The sequence below is a fragment of the Myotis nattereri genome (assembly GCF_964212035.1).
Source record: "Myotis nattereri genome assembly, chromosome: 20".
Taxonomy (NCBI): Eukaryota; Metazoa; Chordata; class Mammalia; order Chiroptera; family Vespertilionidae; genus Myotis; species Myotis nattereri.
This window is the reverse complement of record NC_138096.1, coordinates 9,640,075-9,661,388: the sequence shown is the minus strand read 5'-3', so window position 1 is coordinate 9,661,388 and position 21,314 is coordinate 9,640,075. Positions and strand designations below refer to the sequence as shown.

The window sequence follows — 21,314 nt, the reverse complement described above, 5'->3', positions numbered from 1 at the left end:
GACTGTGATATGATGCCTGTTACTCTATACGACTTTCATCTCTTCTCCTAAATCTGGAGAGAAGGGGCACTAGCTTACCTGTCTTTTTAGTCCCTTGACCTGGCAAGGCTGCCCTTTCATAGAAAAGAAACAAAACATTGTACTTTCCAGTCTCACACTTCATCCATGCTGCTTTCTTATAATGATTCACCCAGGTCCTTTTTCATATTGCTACCTCCTTTGTTTGGAGTCAGGAAAGAAAGGACAGGAATATGTTAGAGTATTTGTACAGTATCTTACACATATTCATGGCCTTTGGAGCACTGGGTGTCTGGTGAATTCTCCAGGTTTTAGTAAAAAATGGGAGAAGGAGAAGGTGAGGGTCATAAACTCCTGCAGAGCCAGCCCGAGTCAAGCTGCCGCTGATCAACTCTCCCCCCTTTCACTGCTCTCAGTCCCATCCTTGGCTACCGAGGTCCTCAGAGTCACTGTATTCTGAGAGCTAAAAGGTTGATGGCAGCTCCCACCTAGTCAATTTCTTCTGTTTTGGTTGAAGCTACTGAAGCAAACAGAAGCCCCTCTAAGTAAGGAGTGTCAGTGACCTCGCTCCAACCCTACACTGCACACCTGTTGTCCAGGGCCAGCCTGGTGTCATAGTGATGGGACTCCGCTTGGAAATCCCCTGGGGACACTGGGCGCTGTAGAACATGTTCTCTTCTCCCCACAGACAAAGCCTGCTCCCAACTGCTTAGAATCCAGAAAGATCAGAAAGTTTAGTCCATGTGAAAATGTTAAAGACTGATAAAAGCTTAACGTGTTTTCTCTCCCAGTGGGCTCAGAACTCGATTTTAATAGAGAAAAACCTATCTTTGTTTCCAAATTCCTGAAATATTGATTTGTGGAGCCCTGTGACGTATAATGCTAAAATTAGCACAACAGGAAGGGCTAGGGGAGAAAAAAAATGAGTTCCAAGGTTAATGAAGTTTAGAAAATACCTGTTCTTTGAAATCCACAATGAATAGTAACTTTCCTATTAAATAAACAAAGACACCATGCAACAACATCAACAAAAATGACAACAACAAAAAAGCAGGCTCACTTGGTTGAACACGATGGTTCTCTCAATTTATTTCAACATTTTAAGTATGTTTTGCATTCAGACCTCTATTCTATGGACGGACCAATACCCTATAGGGTGAATAATGTGTGTCAAGAGAATCAGCTCTGTGTCCCACTCAACTCATACCCAACTGGGGAGCGTCAAAGGCCATCTACTTATAGGGCTAGCTGAGCTCTGCGGCTTACACACACAAAAAGGACATCAGCAGAAGTTGTCAGAAATGGGGTTTGTACCAGGACTCAAAATAGAGAAACTGCATTGAGCACAAGTGCCTCAAGGCTCAGGAAAGCAGAGTGTGAGGTACATGGTTCTTTCATTGTGACTGTTGAGCTATAACCACTCCCCCAGCTGAGGAATCAGAAGCTGAGGGCGAATGCACTGGGCTCAGGCATGGAAAGACAGGGCAACATCCATTCCTATTTAACACTCCAGAGACCCAGGATGCCATGAACTTGGGGAATTAAATTAGCACACAGGTCTGTAAATTCCCCCCTCCACATTTTAGAGAAAAGAAATAAATAGCTGTTCCTTTCAGGGCTTTATGTTGATTTTCATATTATCGCTTAAAATGTGAATGATTACCATGTATAGGTCTGACTAATTCTGAATGATGATAATCAGGAAATCTCCTTTCCTTTTGTAGTAAACTTACTGATAGCTTCATTCCTTTTTTTAAATCCCTTTCACAGAATGGTGGATTTGTGGAACACTGAATATGATGATTGATTACAATATTTATATTATAATGAATCATGATTTGATCTATCATGCTGCTTATGGGATACCTGCTCTGTATTGCGCTGTCTTGTCCACACACACTAGCAGAGAGTTGTTTTGACTCAGAAATACTGAGAACAAAGCATAATTAATAGCAAAACTCTTTTCTGTGCTTTGTAAAAACTTTTTTTGAATCTCAAATTATAATGCCTAAACTAGAGTGAGATTAATTTCCAAACCAAAGTACTGTACGTAGAACATAATAGTTCTGAAAATCTCTCCCATATCTTCCTATCCTGCAATAAAAAAAAATGAAAGAACACTACACATATAGTTAGATGTGAGCATGATTTTACGTGCAGAAAACTTCAAAAATATATTCCATTTCACACAGCCTTCAAAAAAATATTAGGGAGACAAATTTAGGAAGCAATATTAATTAAAATGTCCCAGGGAGAAGGATAGATAAAAAAATGCTTATTTTAAAGAAATAAAATATAAAACCCTGAAATTCCATATAACGTGTGTGTGTGTGTGCGCGCGTGTTTGTGTTTGGCATAAAGTTTAAAAAACAAAGTGTTATTCAATGCAGAGTCATGTCAGAGAGAAATTATCATATAACATATTTTCACTGGGACCAGCCTGTGTGTGGAATGAATGACCCCCTTTGGAAGCCAGAAGCAACTAGACTTGAGAATTACAGCGCATACAGACCTCATGACCCACAACTTGAAACTGCTGACCCAATTCTTACAAAACTCCTTGTTGGCCTGTGAAATGTTTCTTCAAACTAGGAAATTGTGACCACTTGGAGATATGAGAGGATCAGGCTACTATTTCCAATTTAAATATTGTGGGACTCTTGCCCTATTTATTGTCTTACTTCCAGAGTTGTGAATATTCGGGATAAGAAATCATGTGTTTATAACATCAAGTGGCAATCAGTTGACTAGAGCAATCTATTTTCACATGTGGACAAACTGCTCAGTTGGTTGGTGTACAAGAATTAAAGAAAACATATTTTGGATTTAAAATGGGAAAAGATGAATACTTTAACATAATAAAACATTTATAAAAACTTTTCAGTTCTGTTCTAGTTTCATTTAGGTAAAACCCCAAAAGAGATTTTGGAAGACAGAGGAGAAAATGTGACTGTATCGGAATCAGATTGTTTTGTGCAAACCACAGGTAGAAATTAATCTCACGCTGTTACGAGATAGATTGTAAATGTTTTGAAAGCCGATAGGATATATGACTAATCTTTGTCTCCTGGCGTGTCCCATGCTGACTGATGCATAGTAGACCTCTTAAGAGAGAGCTGTTCAAGTCAGCCCGTCGACACTGTTTCGTTAAAAAAATGCACCACTTTGTTGAAGAAAGGCAAAATATTAAGAAAAATGAACGGTGTGGGCTCAGCATGTTCTAAAGCTTGCAAGAATAAAACTAAAACGTGTTATCCACCTTTGGCTACAGAACCACCCGTTACCTAGCCTGCGCCATGTAACCCTATTCCGTGGGCGATGCACTTCAAGTAATTCTCTCACGCTCTCCTGAGGCCATGGGAGGAGACCTTACCACAACACTTGCTCTGCCTTTTATTTTTCATGGCATTCTCCAGTCTATGAAGCCCTTCCTTTTAACTCATCTTTGCTTTTTATTGGCCTTTTTATTGACTTCTACCTGGTCACTTGCTGGACTTTCAGTTTTTGTTTTGTTTTGTTTTGTTTTAAATATATTTTATTGATTTTTTACAGAGAGGAAGAGAGAGAGATAGAGAGTCAGAAACATCAATGAGAGAGAAACATCGATCAGCTGCCTCCTGCACATTCCCCAGTGGGGATGTGCCCGCAACCCAGGTACATGCCCTTGACCGGAATCGAACCTGGGACCTTTCAGTCCACAGGCCGTCACTCTATCCACTGAGCCAAACTGGTTTCGGCAGGACTTTTAGTTTTTATTTGATTCTGTTCTGGCAATAGCATGTAGATGTCATGTCACTGATTTTGTCCCTGCTTTGGACTCAGGGCCCCATTCCCTTCCGTGATGCAAAGAATGCGCCTGGCGTCAGTGCGGCCATCAGACCAGAAATCTTTCGGGAAGACAACTCAAGGCTGGAATGGCAAACTGGATAAAATGCACAGGAAACCAAAACAGCCCATGCATTTTTCCTGGTTAAACTTCACTAAAATAAACGTCACTATGTATATTTGGGCTTCCTCTTGCTACAGCTTCATGTCCCACGCTCACCTTAACGCAAAGTACAGCCACCTTTGTGGGAGACACCCGTCCTATTTTTGTCCCGCATCTACCTGCGCCCTCCCAACACCGAGTAGTCTCATCCCCTGGATTCCTGCCTCATCTTCGCAGCTTCAATATTTCTTTTCATTACCAACTGCCGAGGAACATTGGCCAAGGTCAGGAAGCAAGTGTGGGAATTGCATCTTCCATGGCCTGTCCAGTTTTTGCTTAGCCAGACTCTCCACTTGCCTGAAATTGCTCCCACGGGCTTACATTGGCCCATGTCACCACTTTGGAACAAAATTCATATCCCATGCCCCAGGCACCGGCTGTTAAAAAATCCTGAAGTCATAATGGACCCTTGAGTCACAGCTGACTCGAGGTGTTGAATATCTTCCTCCTCTGCGGGGAAAATAAGAAAATTTCATTGCCTTTCCTTCTCATCCTAGGACTCTAGGCCTGTGTACTGCTATTAACTCACAGGTGGACTGCTCAGCATGCTCCATAAGACCACTGATCACAGTCCGGGTTTTATCACCTGGAAAACCTACAAAAGCAAGATTCTGACTTAGATCAGACCAGAGTGGAGATGCTTATTTAGTCTTCCTCAAATGTGCTTTCTAGATAGATTCCGTTCAGTGAGTTCCAAACCTATCAGCCCCTTTTTTTATAATATGAGCCCGCTGTTCAGTACTTTTCCCGGGTTCACGTTAGCATGAGCTTTGATCTTCTCATCTCATGTCTTACCTAGGACAGCTCTGCGGAGTCCTGTCTATCTCTCGACTCTTCCCACTTTGGGATCACAAACACACACACACACGCATGCACGCACACACAGCATGCACGCACGCGCTTAGAAAGCAATAAACTCAGTTGATGCAAAATCCAAAATGAGGCCTTCAAGTAAGGGCTGCTTTAAATGTATAAAAAACAAAACAGTATTCTACCAGTAATTCCTAGCAGACATCATAATGTGACTTTTCTAATACAAGATTTAAAGAATAATTTCATAATAGGATTTGGGAACACAGAGTTTTGATTTTGATGAACAAATAACTAGCATGGATTCCTCCCCGCCACCACACACTGAACCTCCTTAGAATTCAGTCTCCACCAAGCCAGGGATTTTGTTTAGTTTGCTCTCTGGTGCCTGGCACACAGTAGATGCTCAGTAAATATTCTAAGGCTGAGTGATTTATATAGAATATTTACTAGTATATAGAGTACTATACTTTCTAGAGTTTTATGTTGTTAACTCTCACCCAAGGGTATTTTTCCATTGATTTTTAGAGATAGTGGAAGGGAAAGGGAGAATCAGAGAAACACTGATGTGAGAAAGACACATCTATTGGCTGCCTCTCTCCACCCAGGGTCAGGGATTAAGCCTGCAACTGAGGTACATGCCCTTGACCTGAATCGAACCCAGGACCCTTCAGTCCTCAGGCCAATGCTCTATCCACTGAGTCAAACCAGCCAGGGCTCTAGGCTTGTTGAAGGTATGGATTATACAGTGTTTGGCATATTTATGCTTCAACACAGTGCCTAGTACGTTCTTTCTAATCAACATTATTTGTTTTTAAAAAATGAAACTTTCACATGTAAGAGGACCTATGAACACAGCCTTAATAAGTCCTACTGGTCCAAATCCTTTTCTCCCCCAGAGCCTCAAATTCATCTCATGGCCTGAGTTCTGAAGTTATTGAAGCGACCACAGTCATGGACGAGAGCAAGCAAAGCCCAGAGACCCGCTGCTGCCATTGACATCTATCAAAGTGACACCTGTCAGCTTAGTCTATTGTCCAGACCACGGCCCTCAAGGGACAGGGCACAAGACAGGTACCTTTTAGCTGAAGAGATGCAGGCAACTGCCCCCAAGTGATGAGACAGAAGAGCAAGCCTTGGGGGAAAGGCCTCAGCAAGAGGCGCAGGCAGCCCTGGGTGGGCTGGGCGGCCCAGGCGCCGGGGACACAGACGCTGAGCTGGAGAGACTCCCACGGCTCGGGGATCACTCCAGGCTCCCTCTGCTGCCACAGGGGCTCATCAGTGACAACATGTGTCTTTCCTCCACAGAGGAAACCGAACTGCTCCCCTGGGAGACTGACTTCTTTGCATTTTAAACTTTGTGACCAACTTTTAAAAGAAGAAACGGGGCGGAGGGGGGAGCAAGGGGGCAGAGATCCCATTTCCTCAAATTACAGTGTTCACTCCCCATCTAACTTCATAATTTGGCAAAGGGATTCTGTCTGGTGTGCAGAAAACGGAAGGCAAGGAGTGTATTATGCAACTTCTTGCAACTCTAATTAAGTGTCTTACGATGCGAACCTGCAATATACACATGGTAATCTCAGAAGAAAGCAAAAATGAGGGCCTCTTTCCACATTATGCAAGGGGTCCATTAAGCTCCTCTGCACCCCCTAGTCAGCACCCCTGCTGCTGTCTCCCGCAGGGAAGCTTCTGGGGGTACCCGGGGCTCTGCGGGGTGGTGGGGGAGGGGGAGATGCCACCCTATTGAGCACCCCAGGAGGCCACAGAGGCTGAAATTTTCCTGAAAATTCCTCCATTCCCACACCACCTCAGCACACATAGGAAGAGCCTTTCAATGCAGCAGGATGCCTGGATTAGCTCTCTAGGCAACCTGTGTGCACAGGTCAGCAAGTCCACAAGGATTCTCAGGTGCCACCAGGTTCGTGGCAGCCAATCAAGTGACGTTCCCTTGGTAACACGCTGGCATCAGCCACGTAGAGGCTGAGTTACAGCTTATAGTTTTTTGTTTTGTTTTGTTTTTATATTTTTATTGATTTCAGAGAGGAAGGGAGAGGGAGAGAGAGAGACAAAAACATCAATGATAAGAGAGAATCGTTGACTGGCTGCTTCCTGAACATCCCCCACTGCAGACCAAGCCTGCAACCCGGGCATGTGCCCATGACCAGAATTGAACCCAGGACCCTTCAGTCCATAGGCTGATGCTCTATCCACTGAGTCAAACCAGCCAGGGCTGAGTTACAGCTTATAGTTTGTTTCTTGGAACAGGTCCAGGAACTTCCACGTGAACAGTCTCCCTTGGTCCTCACTGTAAGTGTGGAAGAAACCAGAAGACATGATTTTCCTCCTAGAGATGCGGAGAATGAAACCTTGCAGAGGCGACATGAAAAGACCTCCACTGCCAGCTAATGGAAGGAGGCTGAGCCTCACCCTATTCCTTTAGCTCCACAAACTGTATTTGGTGTGGCCATGACTTGTCCAAACTTAGTCACAAAGTTTTGAATCTTTTTCACAATTGAAAATAGCAGAAGAGAAATAATACATACACATAAAACAGACATAAATTCAATCATACGTCTTGTTTCCTTTATAGAAACAAAATTGCTAGTTGGTCTATAGCTCATGCATTGCCCAGTTAGCTAATTAATATGAAAACAGGAAACTGAGGGACATATTTGGCATCTTAAGGGCCAAAAAAGACACAAACAAAATCCCCAAAGTGATTCAAAGGTAATTCCCCACCATGAAAATCATATCCTATATAATAAAATCCTAATATGCAAATCGACTGAATGGTGGAACGACCGGTCACTATGATGTGCACTGACCACAAGGGGGCAGATGCTCAACGCAGGAGCTGTCCCCTGGTGGTCAGTGCGCTCCCACAGGGGGAGCGAGCGCTGCTCATCCACAAGCCGGCTCACAGCTGGCAAGTGCAGAGGCGGTTGCCTCTGCTGCAGGCAGGCGGTAAGGAGCAAGGGTTCCCGGACTGCTAGAGGGATGAGGGACCCTCTCCCCCGCACCCCAGTGCATGAATGTCATGCACCGGGCCTCTAGTTATAAATAAAAAGGTAGCAAAATGTGATGGGAAACAAATTGTCAGAAGATCTGAAGGCCTGGCCTCTAGTTCTGCTTGTCGGGTCCTGGACCACTTGCTCATTTTATCTTATTCGTGGGGGGACAAGCCACATAGCCTCTCAATATTCCACTTTCTCAGCTGTGAAACTAGCTGATTCCTCTCCTCCCCTCTCTCCCCTAACCCCTGGCCAGACACATACACATTATTTCCTAAGGTTGTTGAAAGACCAGAGAAACCACATGTGAATGTATTTTGAATATGCTAATATTTTATGCAAAGATAAGCTATTTTAATTATTAACTCCTGCATTCAAATCTGATTTGTTTCCACTCTTAACACCTCTGTGTCAATCCTAACTTGATTTAGTCTCCACAGCTTATTTATGCTTGGACTCATAAGATTTTAAATAAATTTTACTGAACCCCATCTAACATCTAACCTGATCACCCCCCCCCCCCCCCCGGCATGTTTTAAACCCATTATTTCTTGAAGTGTCTTTGTTGACTAATGAGAAAAATAGGTCCCTCTCCTCTCCATAACACTGCCTCGTGCATCTGTAAACAGTTATCGTGCGTCCCTCCTGTCTTCCCGCCTTAAGATTGAACATCCTCCGGCCTCCCAGCCTTTTCTTAGAGGCCCCATTTCCAAAGCCTTTCATCATTTTTTGTTGCTCTCATTTGAAACCTCTGGCAAGTTTGTCGATGTTTTTTGTAAAACACGCCATCCCAAATGGAACATGCAACTCCTGTCAAGGGCTAAGGATTGCCAAGTGGAGTCCAATCATCTCCTTATTTATTTTATCCTTGACAATTCTGCTAACACAACAAAGGGTAGCATTACCTTGCTTCTTCCTTTTATTTTTTTTCTCAACAGCATCCCACTGTTAACTTTTTAAAAAATGTATTTTTATTGATTTTGGAGAGGAAGGGAAAGGGAGAGATAGAAACATCAATGATGAGAGAGTATCATTGATCCCTCCACTGAGAACTGATCAGTTTTGCTCTGATCAGGCATTCACACTTGTCTTAACTGACAGTGATCAGCAGAGCAAGGCCCATGGTACCCAGGAGGTGGCTATGTGTCCCTTCTTGGGGGAGGCAGGGGCAATGTGGCCAGATGGGGTAGTCCCGTGGTAGACCAAGAGCTTAAAGAATGTTTGACACCACCACCAAATCTATGCCTGCACCTCAGACTTTGGGTGGGGTCCCTCAGCCTGGCCTGCATCCTCTCGCAATCCGGGACCCCCTGGGAGTTGCTGGACTGCCGGTTTTGCCCCGATCCCTGCAGGCCACGCCGAGGGACTCCCCCTCCCCACTTCCCTCTGAGATTCATCAGCCTGTTCCATGTTTCCATGCCTGTGAGTTGAGCGTTTGCCCCCTGGTGGTCAGTGAGTGCCATAGCTACTGGTCGAACAGTCCAATGGTTGCTTAGGTTTTTATATAGAGAGATTAAGTCCTAACCCAGTATTTGAGGATTTTTTACTATTGCTTTTTGCTTGGTTTTGGCTATAATATACTATGAAGCAGAAAAATAGCAGTATGTTATAATGATTAAAATCAGTCAAACAGTCATGAATTCCACTCTCAGAGGGCCAGTGCAAGGCAGGAATCAAGTCTATAGGATTCCAACTACATCCTCTTCATCCTAACTTGTCAAGCACACAACAGAAACCGATAACAACAACAAAGTACATGGAGAAATTAATCGCTTTGGAAAACAACTAACAGAGAGTGAGTGGCAGAGTCCCCCCACTGGGTTGGGATGTTTAAAAAGCTTTTATTTCATACACGCAGCTCAGATTGAATTCTTACCCATGCCCATGACACAGGGATAATGTGGCATATTAGCTACAAGGAAAAAACACACCTCCAAATAGGATACTCGCTGAAAGTTTTTAATGAGGCATTAACAGCTCTGTAAATTAAAGTTCTAATTGGTACAGTTTTATGAAATAAACAGGGAGAGAACAGCATCAGATGTAGGCTGCTGTTTGCTGCCTCCACTCAACACATTTTAAGTGAGTGTCAAATTGATTTTGCAATCCTTAATTATGTTTCCTCTCTTTTTTTTCTGACTACTGAATTTATAAGTGTGCCGAAGAAATCAGTTTTCAGCAAACTATTTTTCTCAGTTAAACTTAATAACATAGCATATTAACACCAATTATATGAGCTAGGAAAAATACATCACAGAGGTCTTTGCATCCAAGCAAGAACTGGTCCATTGTGTATGCAAACGTGTTTCATATTTTCACTGATTAAATTCTTCCTTATGATAAAATATCTAAGAAATAGACAAAGGCCATCCCTTTGTGTACATAAAAAATTATGTCCTAAATGTGAATGAGATTGAAAAAGCCCTATTCTGTAGAGAAAAACAATGTGTGTGTTTTTTAATTATACAGATTCTTATTACCAGGATAGTTGAGGAATTTTTCCTATGCTTTATAACATATAGTGGATACCAATTTGTTGCAGGTGAAATTTGGAGTGTTGAGTCTAACCTAAAGTATATAAAAAAGTACAGGACCAGTAAATTAAATAATATAAAAATGGATTGTTTTTTCTTTAAGGTAAATGCAATTTTTCCACTACAAGGTAGATCAAAGGGTCTTATACTGAAATGCAAGAATCACGGGAGAACTGTTTCTTTTATCCATTATAGTGAGTTATAATTTACATGCAATAAACTGCATCCATGTAAAAGGTACACACAATTCAGTAAGTTCAGAGAGATGTGACCCTGTAAAACCACCACTAGGATTACTCTTTCTGAAAAACTAGAGGCCCAGTGCATGAAATTTGTGTACTCAGTGGGGGGAGGGGGGGCGTGTCGCTCAGCCTGGCCTGCATCCTCTCACAGTCCGGGAGCCCTCGGGGGATGTCCAACTGCCACAGAGGTGGGAGAGGCTACCACCACCACCTTTGTGCTTGCCAGCTGTGAGCCCAGCTTCTGACTAAGCAGTGCTCCCCCTGTGGGAGTGCACTGACCACCAGGGGGCAGCTCCCACATTGAGCATCTGCCCCCTGGTGGTCAGTGCATGTCATAGAGACTGGTCATTCCGCCGTTCGGTCAATTTGCATATTAGCCCTGTATTATATAGGCTAGTTAAGTATTCTGGCAGGCAGGTAGTTGAAAAAGGTTGAGGCTTCACTGCAGGCTTTAGGAAGGTTGGTCTATTATTGGTTTACACTGACCAATAGGATTTTGCTCAGTACCCTTTCTAAAATACCAATCATCATCTGGCAAATGGGGTGATGATGAGAAAAATCCAGCCATCTAAAGGTGGATGTCACAAGCAGAACCGAACTTTTTAGGAAATAGTTTGTGGAAATCAGGAGGAGAACCCTGGTGGTACGTAGTGCTTTCTTTATAGTTTTCAAAGGACACAAGTTTCCATATTCTTGAGGGACCCATAGGGTGGGGATTAAGAAAAGTCCCTTATTTAGAGCATTATTGGTAATCCTGAAGAAAGCATGTACAGTAAAGAAGTGGGAGAAGAAATGCATGTGACAACAGAGTGAGGAGTGACTGACAGGTGAGAAAATGGACACACTGAGTCTTATTTTAAGAAGACCGATAGTGAGAAAAAGAAGAAGCAGAGTTAGATTTACAAGTGCATGTTCAAATGCAAAGCTGGCCACTAGAAATGCAGAAAAAGATGTAGAACATCAGAACTCTAGAGAAAGGAGGTAGACAACTAACAAAACAAAGGCCAGAACGTCATAGATGGAGCAAAAGAAAGAGGTTAGAGGTGAAAAAGAGTATCACCAGGATTTATGTGGTTTAGCCACATAAAATATATGTATGGATGAAAAGGCACATCATTCAAACTCCTGATTTAAAAACTGTCAGCCATAAATGCCTACATAACAATGACCACAAAGATAGCTTGTACTGCCCTGGCCATCCACCAAGAGGTCACAGTACAATTCCTGGTCAGGGCACATGCCCAGGTTTCGGGCTCCATCCCCCGTAGGGGGCATACGGAAGGCAGCTGATTAATGTTTCTCTCTCTCTTCCTCTCTCTCTAAAATCAATAAAAAACATATTTAAAAAAAGATATGGTATGCTACTCTTTTATGGTGATCCCTGCATTGAGTCATTACAACAATCCATTCTAAGGATGATCACACTGATCTACAGAGCAGAGAGGTGGGTGACTCATGCAAAGTTGCACAAGCATGTTGGGGAGTCAGATTTTAAATGTGGGGAGTCCTACCCCAGAGCCTCCATGCACTACTGCCATCACTGCCTTCCTTCAGAACCAGAATGCCAACATCAATACCTCCATTGCCCTTGAAGTAGAATTCTATCAGTTTGATACTGTTAACCCATCCACAGCATTGATCACGGTTGTTTATACAGTACTTTCAAGATTAAAAGCGCGTTTTATTGTATTATATATGTTTATTAAGACTGTCATCCTAAGCCCATTGCAATAGGCCCTAATGATATGGATAGGTACAAGTGTTGAAGTGTTCATTAACTCTAAAATTTAACAAGTGTAAGGAGATCGCGTATGAAAGATGTGCAACGCTCAGTTCCCAGGGAGGTATAGAGGGACAGAAAACAGTCCTGACACAGCCCTGGTGACCACAAGGAACACGGAAGTAATTTCATCCGTGACTGAGGACCATTAGAGAACTGTCTTTTGCTCCTAGTATTACAGACCTTGAAACATACTTGCATTTGTTGTTGTTGCTTTTAACTGTTTTTTTTTTTTTAATTTAATCCTTATTGTTGAAAGTATTACAGATGTCCCCCATTTATATCCCATTGACCCCCCTCTACTCCACATCCACCCCTCCCAGGCCTTCACCACACTATTGTCTTTGTCCATGGGTAATGCATATAAATTCCCCAGTTAATGTCTCCCACCCTCCCCCACCTTTCCTCTGAGATTCAACAGTCTGTTCCATGCTTCTGTGTCTCTGGATCTATTTTGTTGATCAGTTTATTTGGTTCATTAGATTCCACATATGAGTGAGATCATGTGGTACTTGCCTTTCTCTGACAGACTTATTTCCCTTAGCAGAATGCTCCTGGAAACATACTTTCTTAGACCTCTTAGGTCAACAGATGCTAAACACAGTGAGCAATCACCCCAAGTTACCAATCCTTTCAAACAGGTAAGCAGGAAAGAGCTTAGACCAGGCATCTCCATGGAGAACTAAGGAAAGGATAAGTTAAGAGGATGACAAGAAAGATTAGTTTGAAAAACAATGTGGAAAAGAGAGGAAGTGTTGGTACAGAAACCCACGACACACAGCTGGATGAGAGAGTGGCTACAGGAACTCACTGTTAGGCCATAGAGTAGGTTCATATAGTTGTTTTTTTAATCATTATAGCCTAAATCTAGTATCCAAGGTTAAATAAAGTCTGGGGTTCAAATCTGCCAGGGAAAAACTTGGCATTTTATTTACTTAGGGTTGTTTTTTTTTTCTTAAAAAAAGCACTTTCTGGCAAAAGTACTCGCTCTCAGTCATAGGAAAACAAATATTGGAACACCAAGGGTGTTGAAGGTCAGAACTAATATGCTTTTATTAATTAGTTCATCTGAGGATGTTCACTCTGCTTGCACCTTTACCGCACCTGCATATAATCAGCTTGCCTTTAATGAAGTGCTCACATACCTCACTTTACTAAAAACGATTAAAATAATAACAATAATGCAGAAATAGTAAGGACATGTAAAATATGTGCTTCTACGGCATATTGATTTTGGCTGCATGTCTCTCTCCCTGGATCGGTAATTAATTGCACCTCTGGATCCTACCGCATTTTCCTCCGGCCGTTTTGGGGAAGACAAATGAAATACGAAGGGAACAACATGCGTGACAATCATGCGTGTCCTTGAGCAGCAATGATTAGGAAGAAAGTGTGCAGAGTTCTCATCTGCAAGATATTCAGCATCAGTCATCGCGTTTCCCGTGAGGACAAATAAAAGGGAATTGCATCCAAGCGCACGGTACGCTGGGTCCCCAGTGGTTTGCTACAAAGATCTCCCCAAAGGCAGTCGCCGGTTCCTGGGCAGGGTCACCAGGAAAGGCCCAGCTGAAAAGGCTGGTGTGATTGGCATCTAGCTGCTGCAATCATCAAACTTTCCCCCAAATGATCGTGGACCTGTTCCCACTAATAGGAAAAAGAAACAGTGAGGAGGACAGAGAGGGTCGCCTTTGGAATGCCAATCTGAGAGGTACCTTTCGTTTTCTGTTTTACCGCCTTTCCTCTGGCTGACTAGCATTGCACGGACAGGACTAAAGTCTTTATGTAAATCCAGTGCGCTGACTCTGAATTCCTGAACAAAACGAGCATCTTTTTCTGAAGACGCAGTGATCTATCTGCCCTTCCCTTTGCATCTAGGAGGGATGGCTCTGTGTGCTATTTCTGTTTTGGGTGAAGAAAGTGCTGTTAGCTCCATGTAACCAGGAGAATATCTCACCCTGTGATTCCTGGTTTTCTAGTTAGAGGATCACAACATTATTGTTGGATTTGCTGCTGCTCTGCACCCTCTGCTAGGACCTATGACCCATGAATGGAATTTCCATTGATACTGAGTAATTCTCCCAATATCACCAAGTTATTCAGATTAGTAGAGATAGAGTAAACTTATGTTAATCTTCAATTGAGAACATCTATAATAATAAAAGGGTAATATGCTAATTAGACCAGACAGCCTTCCTTCCTGACAAAGCCGCAGGGGGTGGGAGCCCTGGCAGAGACAGGCAGGGGCCAGGGCCAAGGCTGTGCACACATTTTGTGCACTGGGCCTCTAGCAATGTTATAAAAAAGAATCATGTAATTGAACAATCCTTTTAAAACTCTGTGCTTCTACACTCACAGATGCCTTGGTAATAATCCCTATTTTGAATTTTTGAGGCAACTAAATATTCTATAGTCACAGATTTAAAATTTAAAAGTTAAAGGTGTTGGTCGGTTAGTACAACCCTCAGTTTACTACATGGGCATGATGACACCCACAGAAGTGTAGTTTGTCCAGTGTCTCAGTGCCAGGTAGATCAACTTAACAATTTCAGTAACAACATTAAATAGCACATTTTAATATAAATATATTGCATATTATTCATTTCCCAGATATAACATTTAGGCAAACATATTTGGTATAAGTCATAGAAAATGAGGTAATAGAATGTTGATTTTTGAAACTGCAGAAGACTTAGAAAAGCTCCTGTCCCACCATTGGCACTTACTTAATATTCATTAAAGGAGTAATAGGTTAACAGATAATATTTAATGAATGCTAACTAATCTGTGTGGCAGACACTGTGCAAAGTTTATTAGGTGGGCTATCTCCTGTAATCCTTCCCTTCCTAATAGGTATCAATACAGTAAGTAGTATTATTATCCCAATTATAAAGAATATTACCATTTGTGACAACATGGATGAACCCAGAGCAGTGGTCGGCAAGCTCATTAGTCAACAGAGCCAAATATCAACAGTACAATGACTGAAATTTCTTTTGAGAGCCAAATTTTTTAAACTTAAACTATATAGGTAGGTACATTGTTATTAACTTAATTAGGGTACTCCTAAGGCTTAGGAAGAGCCACACTCAAGGGGCCAAAGAGCTGCATGTGGCTCGCAAGCCGCAGTTTGCCGACCACGGACCTAGAGGGTATTATGCTAAGGGAAATAAGTCAGATAGAGAAAGACAAATACCATAGGATTTCACTTATATGTGGCATCCCAAAACACAAAATAAATGAACAAACTCAGATATACAAACTGAGGTTTGCCAGATGGCAAGGGGTCAGGGGGCTGGGTGAACAAGGTGAAGGGCTTTAAGAAGCACAAATGGGCAGCTACAAAACAGTCCCGGGGATGCAAACATAGTCAACAATATTGTAATTACAGTAATATGGTAACACATGCAATAGATGTGTGGTCAGGTGGGTACTAGATTTATCAGTGGGATTACTTTGTAAGTTATATAACCACTATTCTGCACACCTGAAACTAATATAATATTGAATGTCAACGGTATCTGAAAAAAACAAACCATTTTTTATGTATATAAAACAACACACCCAATAACTTGATGTAAAGTTAAAGAGAACTTTAAAAGTAAGGCGAAGCTACCACTATAAGGGCCCAGTGATGCCCCCAGACATGCCCGAATGCAGAAGAATTCCTCCTCCAGGAATCACCAAAGCTCCAGGGAGCAGTGCAAGCCAAAACTATGATCTCCCTGCCTTGTCCTTCAAATGGCGTGTGCTCCAAACACATTTCTGTGCAGCTGGAGGCGTTGTTACAGACAGAAGGACCCTGCGTCGCAAGGCCTAACTTTTTTAAAGCAGCATTTGGAAGACTTCCCAGACACCACATCTGCCCGAGCCCGTGCACCTCGGAGGAGAAGGCCGGCTCCGGAGACAGTGCAGACGACTAAATGTATTAACTGCGGACGGGCCACTCCATCTTTCCTGCTGCAACAGTAGGTGATCCCATCAAAATCTGTCAGCTGGCCGGCCGGCCGGCCATCCACGCCTACGGCCTCACAGAGCACACCCAGGTGAGGGGAGCGGATGCTGCTCTGAATGTGGGGCCAGGGAGGGAGTTTCCGTTTCCATTCGGGAAAAAGTCTCCGTTTTTACCCACACATTCTTTTCCTTCCTTTTGACTATTATAAATACGAAGCAGAAGGGTCGCATTTTCGGGGGGTGAGTGGTTGACTTCCTAGCTCTCGGTGACGGTGCCCATGCACCAGGCCAGGTAAGTGCTCATTAATCCCAACACAGCTCAGCTGGAGGGCAATCGTGATTCATTACACTCGCGCCTCCACAGCCAGCCTCACTCAGAGCACACTGTTTACTATGTTAGGATGTTAGGTGAGAAGAAAACAGTAATGCTCCAGCTACTGTTCCTAACGCAAATTCCATTTCACTGCCCCCAACCTATGAAACGTTTATTTTGTGTGTGTGTGTGTGTGTGTGTTTAACTGCATTTGCTGGGGTGACACCGGTTATGAAATTATACAGGTTTCAGGTGCACAACTCAACAGCACGCCATCTGTACACTGCACTGTGTGCTCACCGCCCCATCACCATCTATCTCCCCTGTACCCTCCTCCACATCCTCCCCTCCCCCTGGCAATCACCGCACTGCTGTCTGTGTCCATGAGTTTTCTCTCTCTTTTTTTCTCCATCTCTCCTCCACCCCACCACCACCCAGCTATTTGTTCCAAAATGACAAAAGCCTTATGAGTTTACAGAAACACACACACACACACACATATATTTTATACTTTGTAAATTGGGAAGATGAAGTAGGAAGCCTAAAGAGTTACAGTTTTCTACCATCTATAGGGAAATGGTGCTCTGAAGTACTATCCTAGAGGTAACAACTTCCAGAATATTCCAGTAAGACCAGGAGCTGGGTGAAGCACATGGGCAGGGTTGGGTGCTGTCGCTACTTGAACGCTTGGTATTGTGTTGGAGATGTCTCCGCACTGACTCTCATTTCAAAACCACCAGCACAGCATCATATTAAAATGCGTTTATATTCACCACTGAGGTGCTTCGGCGCCTTTACATTCTGTGCCAGCAGCAGGTGCCTTACTCTGTCGCAGGCCCACAGAAGGTATGTTTTCCCTGGAATACTATTTCCTGTAATGCTTTCCATATCACCTAGCGTATTAACAGTGGTTATACTTTCTAAAGAAGTTACATCGTGGAAGTGTTAGGAATATACACCCGAACAAAGTTAAAGAGCTTTCTTACATTCCTTTTAGAGCTTTCATAACCTGATGTGCCCAGGAACTTCCAAGAGGGAGGGCATTCCCCACTCATTTGCCCACAGAACTCTTCCCAGAGCCAGTGACGAATGTTCTGGAAAAAAAGTTCTAGAAACTTTGTCCAACAGCCACATTCATCACATACTTTGACCCACGAAGACAGCTTTTCCCAATCTAATTTTTTCTTTCCTTTCTTCCACTTTCCCACCTTTCTCCAGAATCCCAAAAAGAAAGAGACATGTGGACACAATCAAGCCGAAGTTATCAAGGGCTGACCTGGTGTTTCTATAAATAGGCATCGTACAAATTCATTGTAAAGGGATATCAAAATAACAGAAAAGCTTTTGGGTCTGCGTGCCTCTTCAATAAAGGGGTGTCAGACACACTCACCGGTGAAGTCTGTGTTGACGGGGTGAGTGGAGCTGGGAAATGTATAATATCCGTGTCCGGGGAAGCGAACTCCTTTCTCCGCCCTGGCCCCCGGGGCTGGGAGGGACGTCTCCCTCCTTTCCAGCTGATAGACGGGAGAGGGGCCGTTCAGTTCTGCGGGCGGGAGCCAGTGAGCGAGGATGGCTGTGCCGCTGACCCCTTCGACCAGAGGCGGCCTCAGCTGGGCTGGCGCTAAACGTTAGAAAACACGTGTTACTTTCGAGAACTTGGCTCCCGTCTCCAGACACAGATCCTCACACATATGGACCCGTGCAACCGTGGGCATCACACTCGAAATCAAATTCGTTAGGCTCTCAAGGATGTGTGTGGTTCCAGGAACCAAAACCACAAGACAGACTTAATCCACAATGTGACTAAAGAGTTTGAGTGACTAAGAGAAGATGGCGGTGGCCAGGAGGGCGCTGCCCTCCCGTGAGCAGAATGAGAGACACCTGTGTAAAAGCAGCAATTACCCCTGAGAGACACCGAGTGTTGAATGGACTGCTTCTGACATAAACGAGAGGAAATGCGGACGCTGAGACACCAGAAGAACTGGGGCAGATGAGCAGAGGGGCATGGCTGTCTAGGTCCCCCCCAACCTTGGTGGCCCACTGGGGGTCCATTGGGGGGCTCTAACCTACCTGCAAGGCCATGCAGCCTGTTCCTTACAGCCACGTTGCCTGGAGCCTTCTGACTCTGAACAAAGGCAGTGGGGAGCAGGAATCACAGGGCTGGGCACCCACACCTGGCCTCCGGGCCTCCAGCTTCCCCTTCTTGCAGGCTGGTGCCCCAGGCACTGTGGGCACCTACCCAGCCCCAAGCAGTTTCCCAAAACTATCCAGCACCTGGAACTTGCACACAGAGGTCCCTTCTACAAGAGACCACCTTTGGTACAAGCAAGAGAGAGACGCATAGGGAAGGCTGGGCAGCCCAGAGAACACTCCAAGAGCTGCGGAATTACCAAGGTCAGAGCTCAGAGAGCCTCCTTAAGGTCCACCTCCAGAGGGTGGGCGGGGCCTCTATCTAGATGCTCCTGGCTGCCTACAAGGTCTCCTGAAGCCCATCCACCAATCAGAGGCAGCCATCAGGATCCACTCTCACACCTACAGGCACCTGGCCCCTCCACCCAGCGCTGCTCCAGCTGGAGCCACCATCTCCTCCCTCCCACCAGCCTCCAATCCCACCTGGCACACAGGCTACAGCGGGCCAGCTTCTGCATGGGCTACTTTCCCGAGGCTGGAAGAGACAGCTCTCTTGTCTAATTTATATAAGCAGACACAGAAAGTCAAACAAAACGAAAACACAGGAAAACTATCTCCCAAATGAAGGAACAAGAAAAGGCCCCAGAAAAAAGGAAACCCTAAGGAATGGGTGTAAGTCACTTGCTTAATAAAGAGTTCAAAGAAACGGTCATAAGGGTGCTCATCCAACCTGAGAGGAACTTAGGGAGAAGGTCAACAAAGAACAGTGTAAAAAGAACTAAGCAGACCTGAAGAATACAACTGAAATCACACACACACACACACACACACACACACACACACACACACACACACACACTAGAGGCAATTACCAGCAGACTAGCTAACACAGAAAACCAGATCAGAGATGTCAGGGAGAGACTAGTGGTAACTGGCCAATCAGAGCAGCAGAAAGAAAAAAATACCCACAAAGATACTTTGTGGGACCTCTAGGATAGCATCAAATGCTCAAACACTGGCATTATAGAGATTCCCAAAAGGAGAAGGAAAAGAGAAAGGAATGGAAACTGTATTTAAAGAAATAATGGCTGATAAGTTTCCTCACCTGGGAAAGGAAACAGATCTAGTTCCAAACTAGATGAACCCAAAGAAACACACACAAGACATATTGTAATGAAAACGGCAAAAGCTGAAGACAGACCATCTCGAAGGAAGCAACAGAAAAAAAAATTACATACAAAGGAAACCCTATAAGACTGTCATCTGATTCTTCAGCAGCAACTTTACAGGCTGGAGGGGCAGGACATCCAGAAAGTGCTGAAAAAAGGGACCTTACAACCTAAAATAGTTTACCCAGCGAAGTTATCATTCAGAAGTGACGGAGAGAGAGTTTCCTGGACAAACAAAAAGCAAAGGACTTCATCAACACTAAACCAGTTTGACAAGAAATGTTAAAGGCATTTCTTTCCAAATATACAATAGATGCAGCATATCAGACATTTCAAAAGCTACTATGAAGGTTAAAAGAAAAAGAGGATCAAAATCAGCTCAAACTGCAGTAAGTAGTTAGGAGACAAACAACACAAGTCAATGTAAAACATGATATCAAAAACATAAAATGTGCCCCTGGCTGGTGTGGCTCAGTTGGTTGGGTACCTGGGGTTACATGTTGTTAGGGAGCATGCAGGAGGCAGCCAATCAATGTTGCCCTCTCACATGGATCTCTCTCTCTCGCTCTCGCTCTCAATCCCTTCCTCTCTCTAAAAATATAAAATTAGTAAAAACAAAATCTTATATACATACATACATAATTGCTTTCAGTTTTGCAAAACAAAATTCTATATCATTGCAAGGCACTGTTATTAGTAGCCAACAACACATCTTTTAAATTGCATGTGATAAAAGATCAAAGAACATATCTCATCCACATTCAAAATCTCCCAGTATTTACTTAGAAAAAATCTTATAAATGTAACTATAAAATGGAACTTCGATATCCATCATTTCAAAGAATAACAACATACAAAGTCTGTTTTCACGTGGAATAAAATTACAATGTTCTTACATTCTTTGCAATAGCTCTGTAATCTGATTTCTAGTCTGTCTCTTCTGTTTATAGCTGGTCTTTTATAAAATGCTTGATAATATACATTCTTCTCTATGCGGCATTTATTGCTTTATAATCTGATTAATAGCATATCATTATGCATAAATTTACACTTGCAAAATTTATGTAGTGTGGAGTCTGAACATCTTCGGATAAGAACTGAAGGCTGAACGAGCAGAAGCTCTTGCCGGTGGCAGGTCTTTAAAATCAAATCTCCTTATTTGTCTTTAAGGGAGAGTTTGTTGTCTATGAAGACTGCAGGACCGTGTCAACATCTCAAAACATCATCAACTTTGCATATGAAGAGAGGGCTCTGGGAATGAACAGCCCTCCCACGTCCCAGGAGTGTGTGGGGAGCAGGCTAGAACAAGACATCCTCAGGCACCATGACAATAGAAAAGGATTGTGACTTTTTCTCTGAGACACA

At 43.5% G+C, this 21,314-nt stretch overlaps 1 protein-coding gene across 1 annotated transcript in view; it reads right to left on the bottom strand.

Moving 5' to 3' along the window:
• Window positions 1-21,314, bottom strand: part of USH2A (usherin) — a gene marked incomplete at both ends in the record, with an annotated part of 391,806 nt that overhangs the window by 260,849 nt on the left and 109,643 nt on the right. The window contains one exon of the mRNA XM_081114388.1: window positions 18,041-18,271. Within this exon, the coding sequence (XP_080970514.1) occupies window positions 18,041-18,271 (231 nt within the window). The remainder of the gene's footprint in view (window positions 1-18,040; window positions 18,272-21,314) is intronic.